Raw genomic sequence first — 16,222 nt, 5'->3', positions numbered from 1 at the left:
AGCAGAGCCAGCCAGCCTTGGTGGTCGTGGCGCCTTGCTCGGGGGGTTCTTCCAGACCCCCGCCCCTGCCTGGGGGTTGCCACCGTCTGTCTTCTCTGTGCCTCTCTTCTGGCCGCTGAGAGGAAGGAAAAGAGGAAGGAAAAGAGGAAGGAGCAGTCCCTCTGCCTTCTGCACGCGGATGTTAGCACCGCTAGGGTTTCCACAGTGCCTCCTTCCTTATGGAGCCACACGTGGCACACACATGCATCTCACAGGTGTTGCACAGGACTGTTGCAGTGACACTTACTAACACGGATGTTACCTATGTGTGAAGTCCTGTGAGCACACGGCCTGTGCTCAGCTGTCGTAATTGCCTTCACTACTTGCAGACCCCCCAGCAGAGTCGGAGACCACCCTGACTGCAGCATTCGAAGTGCCTGAGACATGGCCAACTGAAGAGATAATAAGTTACTTATGAAAAGGGCAAGCTTTCATCAGAAAGGCCTCTGAGTCTCTTTACCCCAGAATAACATGAAATCTTGCTCTTGGTGCAGACCCTGGGTCTGTGAGGACCCAGGCAGTTTCCCTTTGGGTCAGACATGAATGAACAAAGGAACATCATCTGTTTAAAAGTCTTTCCAGAACTTTGGGTTTTGCATTAGAGGTATGAGTGACAGGCTCTGATTTTATAAGGAAGAAAATGGTTTTTCTAATCTTTTGTTAACATCTAAGAAATTTTCTCTCTCAAGTTCAAGCCAGGATTCTTACAGAGAACGGTGTGGGAAAAAGAAAGAAAAGTACCAAAGTATTCAGGGCAGAAAAGAACAGCCTGAAATCCTATATTGGTTGTTTCTGGAGAAAACAAACAAACAAACCCTAGGTCTTGCAGAAGGCTGGCTCTCTTTCCAGCACAGGCTGGGAGGGGTCGTCCTTGCCAGGCCAGGGTCTTACTTTATGAATCAAGGAATTGTGATTTGTGAAAGCAGCTACAGGTTTGAATGGAAATTTGGACCATTTAATGTATTTAAAAAGCTCTTAGAAGCGGAATTGTGCCTTAAACAGGGTAAGAGGACCTGGACGCTGAATTCGTACTTTGTCAAGTGATAAAGGCCCTTGGACGGGCCCGGGGGGGTGTCCTCCTTACGGCCCCGAGCACAGCCTGGAGGAGGCAGGTGCTCAGGCCGAGCGAGAGGGGACAAAGTGAAGGGTGAGCTGGAGGGGGCAGTGGTGTCTGGTCACAACACACAGCCACATGGTCGTGACGTACAGGCGTCTTGTGGAGTTAGCATGTTTGGAGTCAACTTACTGAGAGAGTAGGTGAGACAGTGTGAGGTACAGAGCAGCGTGAAGTGTTGAGTACTTGACGTAGTAAAATGATTGGGAGGCAGGAGTGGGGGATGTGCATGACCCTAAATTCTTCATCTTTCATGGCAGGGAGTCAACAGTTGATTTTAAATTGATAAACTGAGAAATATCAGTGATGCTGTTATTTAAATTGGTGATGTTTGCTCCAGGGCCAAGAAACAGAAACCAGTGACATTTCTAGAGGGTGGGTCTATGGCTGGGCCTGGGGCTGTGGAAAGACTGTAGCATTTAATCTTGGATTCCCACAGTTGTGTTACCGGTACTTCTGAGCAGCAATGACAAAATACATATAAAGAAACTATTTTAAAGGAAACCTATACACACAGTGTTTCCGCCTCTCTCCTTGGCCCCTGAGGCTGATCCAGAGTTGTAGACCAGCCTTGGGAACCTCACACTTTCTCTAGGAAAGAAGCTGGATCTTTCCTTAAGCTTCGGCGGCCTAGAGGCTTGTGGGTGGATTGGGTTGTGCGTGGTTGTCATCACACGCCAGCTTCTCAGGCCCAGCCCCCCGTGCTTTCAGTGTCAGTGCTCGGACACAGGCAGTGTAAACCCAGAATCTCTCATGCTGAGATGAAGGCTTGGGGAGCCCAGTCACCTGGGACATGAAACCAGAGTGCAATGGCCCGGCCATTGTGTGGGAAGTGCAGAAATCTGTGCCAAAAATGTTACTGTCTTCATAACCCTGTTACCACAATTGCCTCATTTTACATCATAAAACAAATTGAGGAACAGGCATCTCTCTGATTCCAAGCCAACGTGTAACTGAAAAGACAGACAGTCGTGAGTGTCACTGGACCCTCATCCACTGCCAGCGGGAATGCAGTGTTGCAGCCGCCGTAGGGAACAGTTCGGAGGCCAGAGCCCGGGGATACCACATGACCCAGCACCTGTACTCCCAGGCGCACCTGTCCACACAGGAGCCTGTACACAGTCACCACAGCAGCAGGGTTCAGAGCAGTCCGAATGCTGGAAACAACCCAAGTGTCCGTCGACTGAAGAACTGGGTATATATGTAATAGTACATCCATACGGGGGAGTATCACTCAGCCTGAGAAAGTACAGGGTCCTGACACAGGCCACAGTGTGGCCGAACCCAGAACATTATGCTTCTGAAAGAAGTCAGACTCCAAAGATCACGTGTTATATGAATATCCAGAACAGGCAAAACCATAGAGATGGAGAGTGAGCTGCCAGGGCCTGGGGGAGGCGGAAGGGGTGAGGCTGTTGATTTCAGGGGCACGAAAATGTTCTCACACTGATTGTGGGGATATTTGCACAATCTAGTGAATATATTAAAAAACATTGAGTTGTACACTTTAAACAGGTGGATTTTTTGGTATTCTGATCCTTTCACAATAAAGCTGTTAAAGGAAAAACCAGAAATCAAAACACACACGTGTACACACACATGCACAGACATGCACACATACAAGCAAGTGTACAACACCTCGACCGGAGGAAACGGTGGGCCTTGGGCGTGGCCCTGTGGCACTGGTGTCCACTGCCAGGCATTCGCCAGGTGTTCCCCCAGGTGATCTCCCAGGTGATCTCCCAGCTGTTCCCCCAGGTGTTCTCTCAGGTGTTGACCCAGACGTTCTCTCAGGTGACCTCCCAGGTGATTTCCCAGCTGTTCTGCCCTGTTTGATTCACATTCTAGCCCTTCTGTAGGCGGGAGCACCAGGTGAAAACCATTCCCAGGCTGAGGTTTCTGTGGCACAGGGGCATCCTACAGACTGCATGCTCTTTGTGTGGTTTTGATTATTGGCACCTCCTGTTTACTGTGCCAATGGGCAGGGATAACGTGGGGTGACCTCCCTGCAAGTTGCCCCCAGGAGGGCCCAGGCCCAGCTTGAAGACAGCTCAGATCCTTATCTTCACCAGTGTCTAGGCCCCCCCACTCTTTCATACGTTTGCATAGTAGCCTCACCTTAGTTCCTATGTTAAAAACACCACCTCAGAATATTTCTGTCATCTGTTTCTGTTGTTTTCTTCACCCTTCTCAGCTGCCTGGACATCCTCACCCCTGCTAGAATGTGTCTGTGATTAGTAGAAACAAAGTGGACAGGAGCAAGAGACTTAGGGGAGGGGAGCGGTGCTGGAAGGTGTAGACGACTCAGGAAGTCTTAACAGTTTGATTACTTACAGCGAGGCACAGTTGCTGTTTTAGTAATTATAGTTTCACACTTACTGACATTTTGTCCCTCTTTATTTATTTCTTATGTATGTCCCTACTGTGTTCTCCGGAAGCTTATTCATTGATCTTAGTAACCAGCTAACATTTCATCATGTGAACATTAATTTGGGAAATTGCACTATGCAGATTTGTTCAAATCTGTCGTCTTTCCCTCAGACGAGGAGGTCGCAGGAGGATGTTCTCTGGAGAATTCTGAGGTTCTTTTGGAGGTGTACCCTTGCAGGGGGAGAGGCACTGGGCAAAGTGACACAAGAGAATCGCCTACACGGGACGCAAACACATGTTTTGGGAGCTCGGTGAGGGACGGTCCCTTCTGGCCACTGCATGGAGCCACTCGTAGGTGTGCGACGCCCCAGACTGGGTCGCGGGGAGGTGACATGTGTCCCCACAGCAGTTTGCAACCTGAGGGCATGGGAACCTCTATGTCTCTAAAACAGTATTTTTTGATAACTTCTGTGACTTTGAAAGTCTGTGATTTGTGCGAATGTGCAGGTCCCCCGGCACACGGGACCGGGTCTGGGGGCTTCGGTTTAAGTCACTGTTGCTGGTGGCACCTCCTTCCCCTTCCCCCTCCCTGTCAGGGTCAAGCAGGTGCAGGCGCGCAGCTCAGAGGCACGGGGTCCCTAACTGGACTTCCCCTCCCGGGGCCGGAGGGCAGCCTGTGTGCTGCCATGGGGCCGGGGCACCCAGAGCTGCGGGGACACACCGTGGGGACACGCCGAGCCCTGGCCTGGACCAGAGCCAGAGCGCGGCCCTCCTGCCGGTGTGGACACCTGTCTGCCCGGAGCATGCCGCCTGGGAGGGGCGTGAGGTCCTGGGGGGACCACGTCTCCACGTTGCTGCGGGGAGGTGCCAGGGTCACGGGCACGGAGGGCACACTCGGTGTGTCTTCAGCATGCAAAGTGGCTGTGCTCTCGATGGCCTGCTTACTCTTTTCTGATCTTCATGGCTGTTAGATAGAAAATGCAGCACTAGGTGAAAAGGTATTTTGCGAATAGACACAGAGTTTAGTTTCCAAGGAATCAAAGGCCCATTCAACACAATATTTTATTTTATTTTATTTTATTTTATTTTATTTATTTTTTTTCAACGTTTTTATTTATTTTTGGGACAGAGAGAGACAGAGCATGAACGGGGGAGGGGCAGAGAGAGAGGGAGACACAGAATCGGAAACAAGCTCCAGTCTCTGAGCCATCAGCCCAGAGCCTGACGCAGGGCTCAAACTCACGGACCGCGAGATTGTGACCTGAGCTGAAGTCGGACGCTTAACCGACTGCACCACCCAGGCGCCCCTCAACACAATATTTTAAAAATGAAGAGGAAACTGGTGGTTTCTGTTTCACTTTTCTTAATTTTCCAGCTTTTTATTGAAATAAAAGACTAGATTTTAAGTGAGAGGGTGAGGTTAGCTACTGTTTTGTGTCTTTTTGGTGCTGAATAGTTTGATTTCGGTTCAAAATTGAACATGTAAATAATTCTGAGGATATGCTGTTGTGTACAGAACTAATTGGAAAATGGAGAAGTGACTGATTTTCTGTCTTGGCGTTGTAGTGTCTTAGGCTTCTGTTTCTCATTCAGGGGCCGTTCTTCAGGCTTCCGAGGCCGCCTCCTCCGTTCTCACCCCGTCCTGGCAGCCCTAGCGCCACGTGAAGGGGGCTCCATGCACCTGTAGCAGTGGTCCAGGCACAGGGGTCTGCCTGGCCATTCAGGAACCATGGGATTAAGTGATGCCAGGGGTGACCCAGAGCAAGGGGCGTGGAGGGGGGAGGTGCTCCTAGCAAGTGGGTGCCAGCCTGCCCTCCGTCCCTGCAGATGCGCTATAGGCCTTTGCCCCAGAGTCCCCCTCCTCCCGCAGTCTGCCACAGGTGGCCTTCCAGCTAGAGATTCCATTTTCCAAGGGGACCCCAGATGCCGCTTGCACTGTTGGGGAGGTGGAGGGCTCTGGGGCGGTTGCCCCCTGGCTGACAGGCACTCTGGAGAGTGGGGTGTAGGCAGACTCAGTGAGGGGTCAGGGAGGGCAGACTGCATGAGAAGCCAGGGCCCTTGGGTTTGTATTTTGGCGACATTTCCACCATGGGGTGGCTTTTCTCGAGCGATGGATTCTGACAACCACATGCACAAAAAGACCTGAACAGGTCTGGGCTGTCCCCCAAATGTGTGGCACGGTGGTTCCAAATGCACAAGGCCAGCAGGTGCCCCCTGAGAGGGGCCACCCCACCAGACCTGCTGCAACCGTTTCAGCAAGGGGAAGTGGCTATGGGCATGGCCAGATCCTCAGAGTTTTCTAAAGGATTTAAAATAAATGTGAAATCACTCCATTTTTAAATGACATCCACTAACTCAGCATTTAGAGAGCAGACTGTGTCTTAGCGCCGTGTTCGGTAAGGGCCCCAGGCTGAGACCTGAGGGGAGCACCCAATACAGGGTGTCTCCCCGGCCTCTGTGGAGCCACGGCCTGAGGACACGACACCTGATGTATGTGTTTTTATGGCAGTGTGGCCGGCAGGGGGACAGCGTCTTCTACTCACAGGCTCAGAATGCTACCTTCCTGACAAATGGAAATCAAGGTCGGGGCAACAGCCCCTTTTCTAGGGGGTAAATGTAACGTGACCATGAGGCGAAGGACCAGCAGGGCCACCCCGGTCCAGGGTCCTGTGTGGGGCCCTGGTGAGAGCACAGCCCTTGTCCAATTTGGCTTCGGCAAGAGCAGGCAGGCCTCCTGCACACTCACTCGGGGGCTTTAAGCTTCTTTGTTCCAGTCTCTTGGTCTGTTAAGGAATGTTAAAAAAAGCAGTTGGATCCTGAAATTGTAAAGCAAGCTGGCACAGTTCATCATGACAGAACTGCTCTGCTCTCTCTTGCTGCTATGATGACCTCTTAGGAGGGGACTGGTCAGGTCACCCAGCTGTAGCTCTGGCTGGTTCAGCCTTCAAAGGTCCCCACAGACCCGGCTGTGCCATCATCTGGCTCACCGTGGGTGTCTATCACGTTTTATTTCCCCTCGCCAATCTGGGATAACGGATGCACAATAGGAACCGAATCACACCACGGCATGTGCAAAGTATCTCCTGTAGCCACCCCGTGCCGCCCACAGGACACATGTCCTGAGCCCCTCAGGGCTGTGACACACAGATAAGATGATGGCTGGATAGGGTCAGACCCTGTCACTGGAGTAATCGCATGATTAAGGTCATCAGCAGTGTGCCGGAGGGGGAGGAAAAGGAAAGCCACTTGACTTCTAGTGTATGAGATCAGGACCTGAGGACATAGTGTGCGCCCCGGTTAGCAGTATAGGAGCTCAGAAAATGAGTAAATTGCATTTGTCCTGGGTAGTCCTCTATGAGCTTCTAACGTGAGAAATTGTGTGTGCCCGGCTAATACCGTATGAGCTTGTGATATGAGGAAGCTGTGTGTGCGTTGGGTAGACCTGTATGAGCTTGTGAGGCTTTGGACTTGCGTGTGTCCTGGGAATAGGCTTCCTCACAGTTTTAAGGCTTAGAAACAGCCACTTGTATCTCACAGCTTTGGGACCAGGGATTTGGGACTGGCGGGTTGGGCTGGATTTGGCCGGGTGAATCCTCAGTACCGTGAGGTCCAGATAGGCTGTGGCAGTCGGCTGGAGGGGCTGGGGATCCCAGATGCCTCTGTCACATGTTGTGGGTCCGCAAGGGTATTGGGAGTTCAGACTCTGCTCATGCAGTCTCCCAGAGCACCTGTGCTGTCCCTCCAGCAGTGGCTTCCAGGGGCCCGATCATTGGCTCAGGGTGCAGCACACATCCTGGACTGGGGTGGAATCCACAGGGCCCTGTCCTTGCCCAATCACTGCTGGATGGTCCAGCTCCCTGGTCCCGATTATGCACCTTGGCTCTCAAAGACGCCTGCAAAATACCCAGCAGAGGTGTGGAATCAGTACTCCCAAAGCCCTGCCCAGCTGGTCACTTTATTAGTGCATTCACTCACTTTTCGTTTGAGCTAACGTTTACAGGATCATTACTGTTTGCCAGAGTAGTATGCTGTTTTAGATGCTGGAGGCAAAGACAGAAGTGAGACCCAGCCATGTCCCAGGTTTCTCGGGGAGGACAGAGGAGCCCAGTGAGGGGCCGTGTGGCTGGATGCTGTCTGTCTGAGGGCAGAGGCCTGGCTGAGGACTGCTGGGGCCTGGCTCTGCTGTCCTCCTTGGGGGTCTTACCAGGCCCCTCAACTGAACTTGGGCCATCCAGATATCTCCAGGAGCCTTGGCCGTGGGACAGGTTGGCTGTGGAGATGGCCGTCCGAGTCCGTGGTAAGCACGTGGAGGCCTGGCCTTGAGCTGAGTGGGGCCACCCCACCTTGTTCACCAGGACTCTCACAGCAACTGTAGTTTGTGTGCCTCGTCTCATGACAGACGGGCTGAGAAGTAGCCACGTGATTTCTTGTAAAAGGAGCACAGAAGACAGGCCCAGTCCGTCACCTCCTTGCTGTAGAACAGTGTTTCCCGAGGGAGAATGGTGTGCTTTATTTTCAGAGAAAGTCTGAAGAGTGTGTTCTGCCTTGTTTCCATTCTTGCCTTAGCTACTAGGGAACTCAGAGCTCAGTTGACCACTGAGTCACATGTGGTGGGGGAGGGACAGCTGGATACGTGTAATTTTCCTTCTTTTCATTGTATTTTGAGCTTTTAATTTACCTGTGAATAGCCTTATTTTATGCTTGTCTCTTACCTACTGGAGGAAATCTGAAAGGTGCGTCAGTACCCCTTCCTGGGCCGTGACCCTCCTGGAGGCAGAGGAAGCAGGCGGTAGTGGTTGTGAGGTCATGCCCTGCGGGGGTCCAGGCAGCTCAACGTGGGGTTTTCAGGACGAATCTGCATGCAGCAGGGAAGGTCGCATGTAGCTTGATTTAGAAATCCCAATTTTGTCTGTTTTTATGCAGTTGTGTTCTACGCAATATCAAGATAAGATAGCAAGGTATTCAAAAATATATACTCAGGGAAAGAGAATATTTTAATCATGGAATTGATCTTTTTGGGGAAATAGACTTTTATGTTGTTAGCATAAGTTAGTGACTGGAATCTCTGGGCCCGTTTGAGTATTCTGAACCAGAGTGGCCAAGAGACCTGCCTGCGTTCTCCCACAATATTCCCCTTCACAGGTGGAGGCCACGGGCTGGGGGGCCACTAAGGGGTGTGGATGTGGTGGCTCAGAGCATACACAGGAAGGACGCCCGAGGCTCACAGCTGGAAGAGAGGTGGTTTGTCAGTGGAGCTCTCCACCCACCTGCTTCCCTCTATCCTTCTCTTCCTGGGGTGTTGGGGGCAGCAGGCAGGATCAGATCGTCCCCCCTGCCCCTGCTGTCGCCAGAGTCTCTCCTGGGGCACTGGGGTCTGTGACCTCCGACATCCGCTTTCAGGGATGGGGACTTGTCTCTCTCTCGGCACCTTGAGGCCAGCGGCCCACCCAGACCGGGCAGGGGCTGCTTTCTCAGGGCTGACAGAGCTGCCGTCTGCAGCACACGGCTCTTGTTGGTGCCAAGGGTACATTTCAGATGTGGTCACACGGAGGAAAATGATCCTACTCTGGTTCTTAGAATGAAACCTTCTTTTACCTTGTGGTCATTTGTTTATCCGTTCGCTCAACAAATAATTCAGCACCTACTGTATGCCAGGAGGGCTTTACTTTCCTGGGTAAGTGTCTCCACATGCTAGGAAAAGGGAGGCACCATGACACAGTCAGCCAGGGAAACGGCCTCTAGACTGTGGGACAAGTAGTCAGTGTGGAAGAAGTGGTGCAGGTGCCTCATGTGGTTGGATGGACCACCCGAGAGCTGAGACACCCCCACCCCCTTCTGCAGCGGGGCTCCACGCAGAGACTCGGGGTAGCTTATCATTCTCCACCTTTCCACCCCAACTGTGAGGACCCTGGGCATAGGACGTGGCCGGCGATGCTGCCCACTGCCCCCACCACTGCTGGTCTGAGTAGCCTGTTAAGGTTGGCTCTCTGTGGCACCATCGTCATGGTGGCCAGGATGCCTCTGTAACCCTCCGCCTGGGGCCAGCAGGGTGGGAGGAACGCGGCGGTCTGTGTTCACACAGGCACTTTCAGTGTCAAGTGTCATCTTGTCCAGGGAGGGCTCATCTTTCTCTTGTGCCCTGACGGTGCTCACCTTGAAGAGGAGTGTCAGCCACTGTTCCTGCTGCTCCAAGGTTCTTTGGAGAACAAACAGGAACAAAATCCCAGTTCTGTGATTTCCACCAACCATCATCTCCCATGAAGCTTTCAGACAAGTTTCTCTTCTCCTTTTAAGGAACACAGGAACTTGCAGCTAAGTATCTCATCTGCTGCAAAAAGAAATTCCGAAGGGAAGTGTGGGAAGCCCTGATTCACATCATACAGGCGTCCGCTGGGACGTCCACAGATTCGGGCTGCTTATGAGGCTAAAGATTTGTGAACGTGGCAAAAGTGATCAGTTCCCAGTCCAGAACCGGAAGACTTTTGAAAGGGCTGGTTCAGGGTGACGTGTGTGATGTGACTGCCCTGTTGGGTCAGCTCAGCGGAAGGAGCCATATGTCCATCCTGCACCTCCCCACCTGCCCTTCTGTCCCTGAAGACGCCGCCACAGCCCTTGGCGCTGGGATTGGTCCCCCACCCTGCGCACACGTTTTTCTGACCTTTCACATCTGCCAGGAGTCTTCACAAAGTCTGTTTTTTGATGTTAACAGCTGACTTGAAGCTTGGCTCAGATTCACGTGCCTTTTACCCGGTTGGCCATGTTTTCATGGGCTGGACTCATGTTAAAAATGGTGTGTTCTGGAGCGTTGCAATGTTGAGGTGGCTGTGCAAGAAAACGCTCATCTGTTATTTCTTTCCTCACCAACTAAGAGCCAGTGATGATTCCCAAAAGAAAAACCTCTGGAATCTTTGAAATTAAAACACTTTTGGTGTTGGAGGAGCCTTGGAGAGCTAGTGTGTTCTCATGTTCTTACAGCTGGTGAAACTGAGGCTCGGAAGCGGGTCTCACGTTCTGGCCGTGTGCAGGAAGGGGCCACCCGCACAGATTACACCTGGTGCTCTTAGGAGTCCTGAAGGACACTTCGGTCAGAAGTAAGATGTTTGGGCACAGAAAGCCCCACCCAGGTCAGCGCCCTCTCCCAACTTGTTCTACTCTGTAATGACATTAAATGAAAAGTTGAGAGGTTGGAACAAATCAAGGCACTCTCTGCCCTCCTGGGGACTCTTGCATATGTCTGTTTGCAAAGTGGCATCTTTTAAATGAGCTCATCTCCCCCAAGTGAGTGATGATGTCTGGTTTTGCTGGAGTTCTGTGGAGGACGGTGTGTGCCAGGTGGCTTTGGCACTGAGCTCGGAGGAACTTGGGCTCCGGTTTGGGGTTGGTTTTTGGTGTGTTTTTCAGTTTCAACAAGAATGAGGTAGTTTGGTCTTACGGTGTGACAGGTATTTACTGGCCGTGTTGGGTGGATGGTGTGGTGCTGGGCTCTCAGAACCTCTCTGTCTTCCCAGCACTGGATCCAGTGCCTGCAGACGCCCCCCAGAAGACTTAGAGGCAAGAGTGTGTTTGAGGCTTTTCTTCCTCGGAGGAGACGTCACCTGGACATCAGCTGTCCATGCTGCAAGCTACCCATCGCTCTCAGTTTGCAAGTGGATGGGGCTGTTTGGGCCTGCCGTTCACACTTGTGCGTTTCTAGTGGAGGACATAGGTTGTGGTTCTGATGATGGCCTCTAGACAGACCCAGGTCAGTGAGGAGTCTGGCATTTTTGGCCGGCCGTGCTGCTGCCTGTGGGTTTCTCCTTCACTCCAGCCACACTTCCATGTGGAGGAGGGGCCGTGAGGGGGAGACACTTGGCCCACATCTGTGCCGCAGGTCCCCCTTCAGGACTCACTTCTAACTGGCAATCACTCTGTATTTTAAACAGTTTGTCAATAAAAGAGAGTCCTCCTTAATTATTGCCCCAATTTTGTTCTAATGCTATCAAATCAAATTCAGACTAGAAAGTGACCCAGGGGGGTGAATGGACCCATCTGTATACAGTGTGACCCACCTATAGCCCTGACAGGGAAGGAGATCCTGACACCTGGGACAACATGGATGAACCTGAGGGCATTGTGCTGAGGGAGTCAGCCAGTCACAGAAGGACAGAGGCTGAATGATCCTACTTCTGTGAATTAACCTCGAGTGGCCAGATTCACACACAGAAAGTGGGAGGGTGGGTGCCAGGGCCTGGGGGGGGGGGGTGGTGGTGGGTGCAGAGTTCCAGTTTTGCAAGATGAAAAAGTTATGGAGATTGGTTGCCCAACAGTGTAAATACACCTGACACTGCTGAGCTCTACACTTAAAAGTGGTTAAGATGATAAATTTTAGTTTATATGTACCTTACTATCATTTAAACATTAAACAAAATTAAGGGGGCTAGTGTGAATAAAACAAAACTAATAACCTCAAATGGTAGGCCCATGGATCCCTAGTTTTTCAGTCTGTTTTGGAGGTTAATGTGTGTATTCCCTTGCATTCTAATTGTGCAAATGGTATTCACTGTGACATTGTGACTTGTGACAAGAGAACCAGGACATTATAAAGAGTTAATGGGGGGCGCCTGGGTGGCTCAGTCGGTTAAGTGTCCGACTCTTGATTTCAGCTCAGGTCATGATCTCGTGTTGTGAGTTTGAGCACCACGTTGGGTTCTGTGCTGATGGTGCAGAGCCTGCTTGGGACTCTCTCTCTGCCCCTTCCTGTTTGCTCTCTCTCTCTCTCTCTCTCTCTCTCTCTCTCTCTCAAAACAAACAAACAAAAGAGCTACCAAGTATACACAAGAGAAAGTAGTGCTGCTCTGAAAGAAAGCTGTGATTTGGAGATGCGTCTGTGAGTAATTCCGGGCCCAGTTGATGGTGTTATGTACCTTTTCTTTCTAGGTGAAGCCAAAAACCTTCCCACGTACCCGGGGCCAAACAAGATGCGAGACTGCTACTGCACCGTGAACCTGGACCAGGAGGAGGTTTTTAGGACCAAAATTGTGGAGAAGTCACTCTGGTAATGTCTGCTGATGGTTCACTGGATACGTTTCCCTCTGCAGGGGGGGCGCCCGGGCCCGGGGCCGCCGTCCACTGCTCCGTGTGCGTGGCCAGCTGGCACCTTCCCTCGAGCTCTGGTTTTCCGGGCCATGTGCTTCCACCCGGGGGCGGACCGCCACTGTTCCCAAGTGCTTGCGGCACCCAGGACCGCGTGGCACGGGGGCACGGTGCTGGTGGCAGTGCCCACCTCCTGCGGGGACACATGCGGGCACCTCCTGGTCAGAGATGAGCCAGAAGGTGTGTACAAGTGCAGAGCACAAATCAAGCATTTTGAGAGGGTGAATATTTTTGTTTTACCACCTTCCTTTCAGTTTTCCTAGAGAGACATACCTGAGATGGGCGAGAAGGTAAATGCCCACGGGGGGCAAGAGGCTGGGGAACCGCTCAGTGATAGCTTTAGAGCAGGTCAAGGAGCAGGCACCTAACAGGCCTCACACCAAGGAGGCCACATGACGGCTTCTCAAGGTCAGGCGCTCAGGGTCTGTCATCGCTGAAAGGCTCTTTGGGACCCAGATGTCTGCCCAGGACTTGGAAGAGTTGCGTTCCTAACAAGTTCCCTGGGTTGCTGCCCTAGACCACACCCAGGAACGGAAGGTGAGGGCACCCTAAAAGTCACAGCGGTTCACATTGGGGGCGGGGAGAGGGGCCCCCAAAATGCGAGTGTTAGCAAGGGCTGGGGTTGCGGTTTGTGGCCGGGGAGAAGCACACCGAGGCCGCTCCTGCACGAGTGTTTGTCATCACGCGGTTGATGGAGCAGAGAAGGATCCAGGCAAAGCCTGCCGTGTGGATGCCTGCAAACAGCTGGGATCTGAGAACGTGTTAGCAGATGAATTATATCCTTGTGTACTGCTCCTGGAGTGGGAGCCAGTGACACATCCAGACCACTGACTGTTGAGGATCTCCTGGCCCTGAAACTCGGGGACACCTTTCGTGCTCCGTCTGCACCGGGGCCACCAGCACTCAGGGCCGCCCTCGAGGCCAAGTGGGCGTGGTTGTTTCATGCAAGATTCTCTGCAGAAGCCTGAGGACTTTGTCAGGAGTCAAGTCTGGCTTTGGGGCTGATGGTGAAGGTGGTGCCAGGGAACCTTCAGGGTTATTTCCATTGTCCTCATGCCGGATAAATCCTTCCCGTGTTTACACAGCTGATGTTGGAGGCCCATGGGGATACACCTGGAAAGTTCCTGTAGTCCTGGGGAAGCTGGACCCGCCCCAGACCTGGACTGTGTTTGGGAGCCTCTGTTTTAGACAAGGCTGAGAATGGGAGTCACAGTCTTCAAAGCATTTCACACAAGTTTAGAAATAGAAATGGTGGCTTCTGACTTTGGTGACACTAGAGAGTGTGCTAGAGAAGGAAACAGAGGCCGAGAGCTAAATGAAAGTGATGATGTGGTAATATGTTCTGTCTGGAGAATCAGCCCTCTGAGAAATAGCCAGAATCAAGTGGTAACCGTGAGCTCATCAGAGCGTCATGGTCGCAACTCATCAGAGCGTCCAACTCTTGGTGGAATGTTCATGCTCTCCTTACACACAGTTTCAACAAGCTTGGCTGTTTTTGTTTGTTTCTTTATTAGCTCAATGAGTATTTATTGAGTGCTTATCTAATATGCCAGACAAGGAGAGGGTGCTGTAAGCAGAAAGTGAAAGCTGATAGCAAAGAAAGACACCAACAGTATAATTCCAGGAGCTTAAAACATGGGTGCGTTTGGTCATTGAGTATTGAGGCAAAACCCTATTCACACTGGTGGGCCTTGTGAGCTGGTAGCCCAGAGTTCTCCTCTATAGTAGTTATTTACAAAAGGCAAATAAATCCACCCCATCCAAGAAGTTGGCAAGAAAAATTGCTGCCTCCACTTGGCGCCAAATATTTGAAACCGAAAATCAGCTGTCTTGTGAGTTTGCAGGCCTGAATCTATACTGTGTCTGTGGTCCAGAAACCTCAGTCCATGCACGTACATTACTGTAGTCCTGGATTAGTAGCTTGTGACGTCCACCGAGCTGATGAAAAGCCAGTCAAAGCAAATTCAAGCATATCCTTCAGTCCACACCTTAAAGAATCTTCGTCTGTGTTCTCCGAGGAGAAGATTCACAAGGAACACAAGAGATGAAGTGTTGTGTGTATTTGCTGAAACAATAGACCACAGAGTCAGACCTGTGAGTTTGCAGGTCAGCCAACAAAGTTTAAGGAATTTGAAGTAATCAGAGACAAGATTAAAAACAGGCACGGGGTGAGAAATGGTAAAGTGATGAACCAGTTTACAAAAGAACCAGGTAGAATTTCTAGAAATGAGGAAGACACGAATTAAAGTGAAAAACTCTGCATGAATAAATAGCTGCTGAGATACAGCTGAAGGGAGACTTGGTAAACTAGAAGGCCTAGTGGAGCCGTACCCCAGGCGCACAAAGAAACGGGAAGGAAGGATGAGGAGAGGGTTAGGGACCAAACGGAATGGTGTCTAAACGTGTGTCCTGAGGTTTCCCATGGTGAGGGGAGAAAGAACGGTAGGAGCCCGCATGGGACAGCAGCTGGAACAAGACGGTATTTTAAGATTCCGGCCTGAGCAGCCGTGGCCGGAGGGCAGAGCCCAGGAGCAGAAGGCTATGTGCGGGCCTCTGCCGCTATCGGGGCCAGAGGAAGAAGGCCCCAACTCCAACGGCAGCTGCAAGACAGAAGGAAGTGGGCACACTGGGCCTTGAGCTGGTGATACCAACAGTCTGCAGTGTGGGCTCGGCCCACCACACCCCAGGGGTAGTCACCTCCAAGGAGGTCCCGCCTCACTGCGCCGTGGCATCTTGCACCCCCAGCACGCCTCCACCAGGACCAGCATTTCCTCTCGGGTCCCATGCTTCAGGTGGCAGAGTCACCGGGAAAACAGGAGCCTCCATCTGGTCTGTGAACTCGAAGAGCCAAAGGGCTTGGCGGCCTGGCCGGGCCTCACGCTCTGGAGGGACACGGAGCTCCAGCGGGAGTTTCCGCAGCCTCTGGGGCAGGTCAGCCTCGGGCTTAGCTGCTGCACAGCATGTGTTTGGACTCCGTAGGAAGTGCAGACAGAATGTGAGAGAGAAGGGGACACGTGTCTCCCTCCTCCTCCTCCTCACCAGCAGATGGTGGTCTCTGGGGCGGCAGCAGGCTGTGACCACACTGCGTGGTGTCCCCAGCACTCACTGGTGATTACTCAGCCGATTTCTTAGGGAGAGGGCCTAGTTTGTTCTTCTCTTTCCCTTTTCTTTCCTCTCCTTTTGATGTGGGGGAGCGGGGGTGGGAGAGCATCCGCTGCAGACCCGCTTGTGAGAGCGAAGGAGCCCCTTCCTCTGAAGGGTGGTTTTGGGCAAAGTTTCTTACTCGGAAAAAACCTTCCTGATGTTGAGAGTGAACTTTGTGTAACTTTTTAGGGTTGTGATTGTGTCATCATTTAAATGGCACCTCATTATCTGTTTACTGTGTACCTGAACTAAAGGCTCTAGGACATTGGACCGGCTGGGTCCTGGACAGCACGGCACGTCCGCCGAGCGCATCTTTGGTCCCGTTCAGGAGGGTCACCTCCTGCTTGCACTACAGGGGTGGGGAAGGTTACCCTGGAGGAAATCACCATTTTATCCAGTAGAAGGAGGGTACTGATGCTACAG

General features: G+C 51.9%; 1 protein-coding gene across 2 annotated transcripts in view; it reads left to right on the top strand.

The window, feature by feature from the left end:
* The window catches only part of RASA3 (RAS p21 protein activator 3), a 119,964-nt gene that overhangs the window by 36,981 nt on the left and 66,761 nt on the right, over window positions 1–16,222 (top strand). For both annotated transcript variants that reach the window (XM_053218253.1, XM_027065290.2), the window contains one exon: window positions 12,440–12,557. In XM_053218253.1, coding sequence (XP_053074228.1) covers window positions 12,481–12,557 — 77 coding nt within the window. In that variant the 5' untranslated portion in view covers window positions 12,440–12,480. The remainder of the gene's footprint in view (window positions 1–12,439; window positions 12,558–16,222) is intronic.

This window comes from Acinonyx jubatus, chromosome A1 (genome assembly GCF_027475565.1).
Source record: "Acinonyx jubatus isolate Ajub_Pintada_27869175 chromosome A1, VMU_Ajub_asm_v1.0, whole genome shotgun sequence".
NCBI classification, from domain to species: Eukaryota; Metazoa; Chordata; class Mammalia; order Carnivora; family Felidae; genus Acinonyx; species Acinonyx jubatus.
The sequence above is the reverse complement of the archived record's forward strand: the minus strand, read 5'-3'. Positions and strand labels throughout refer to the sequence as shown.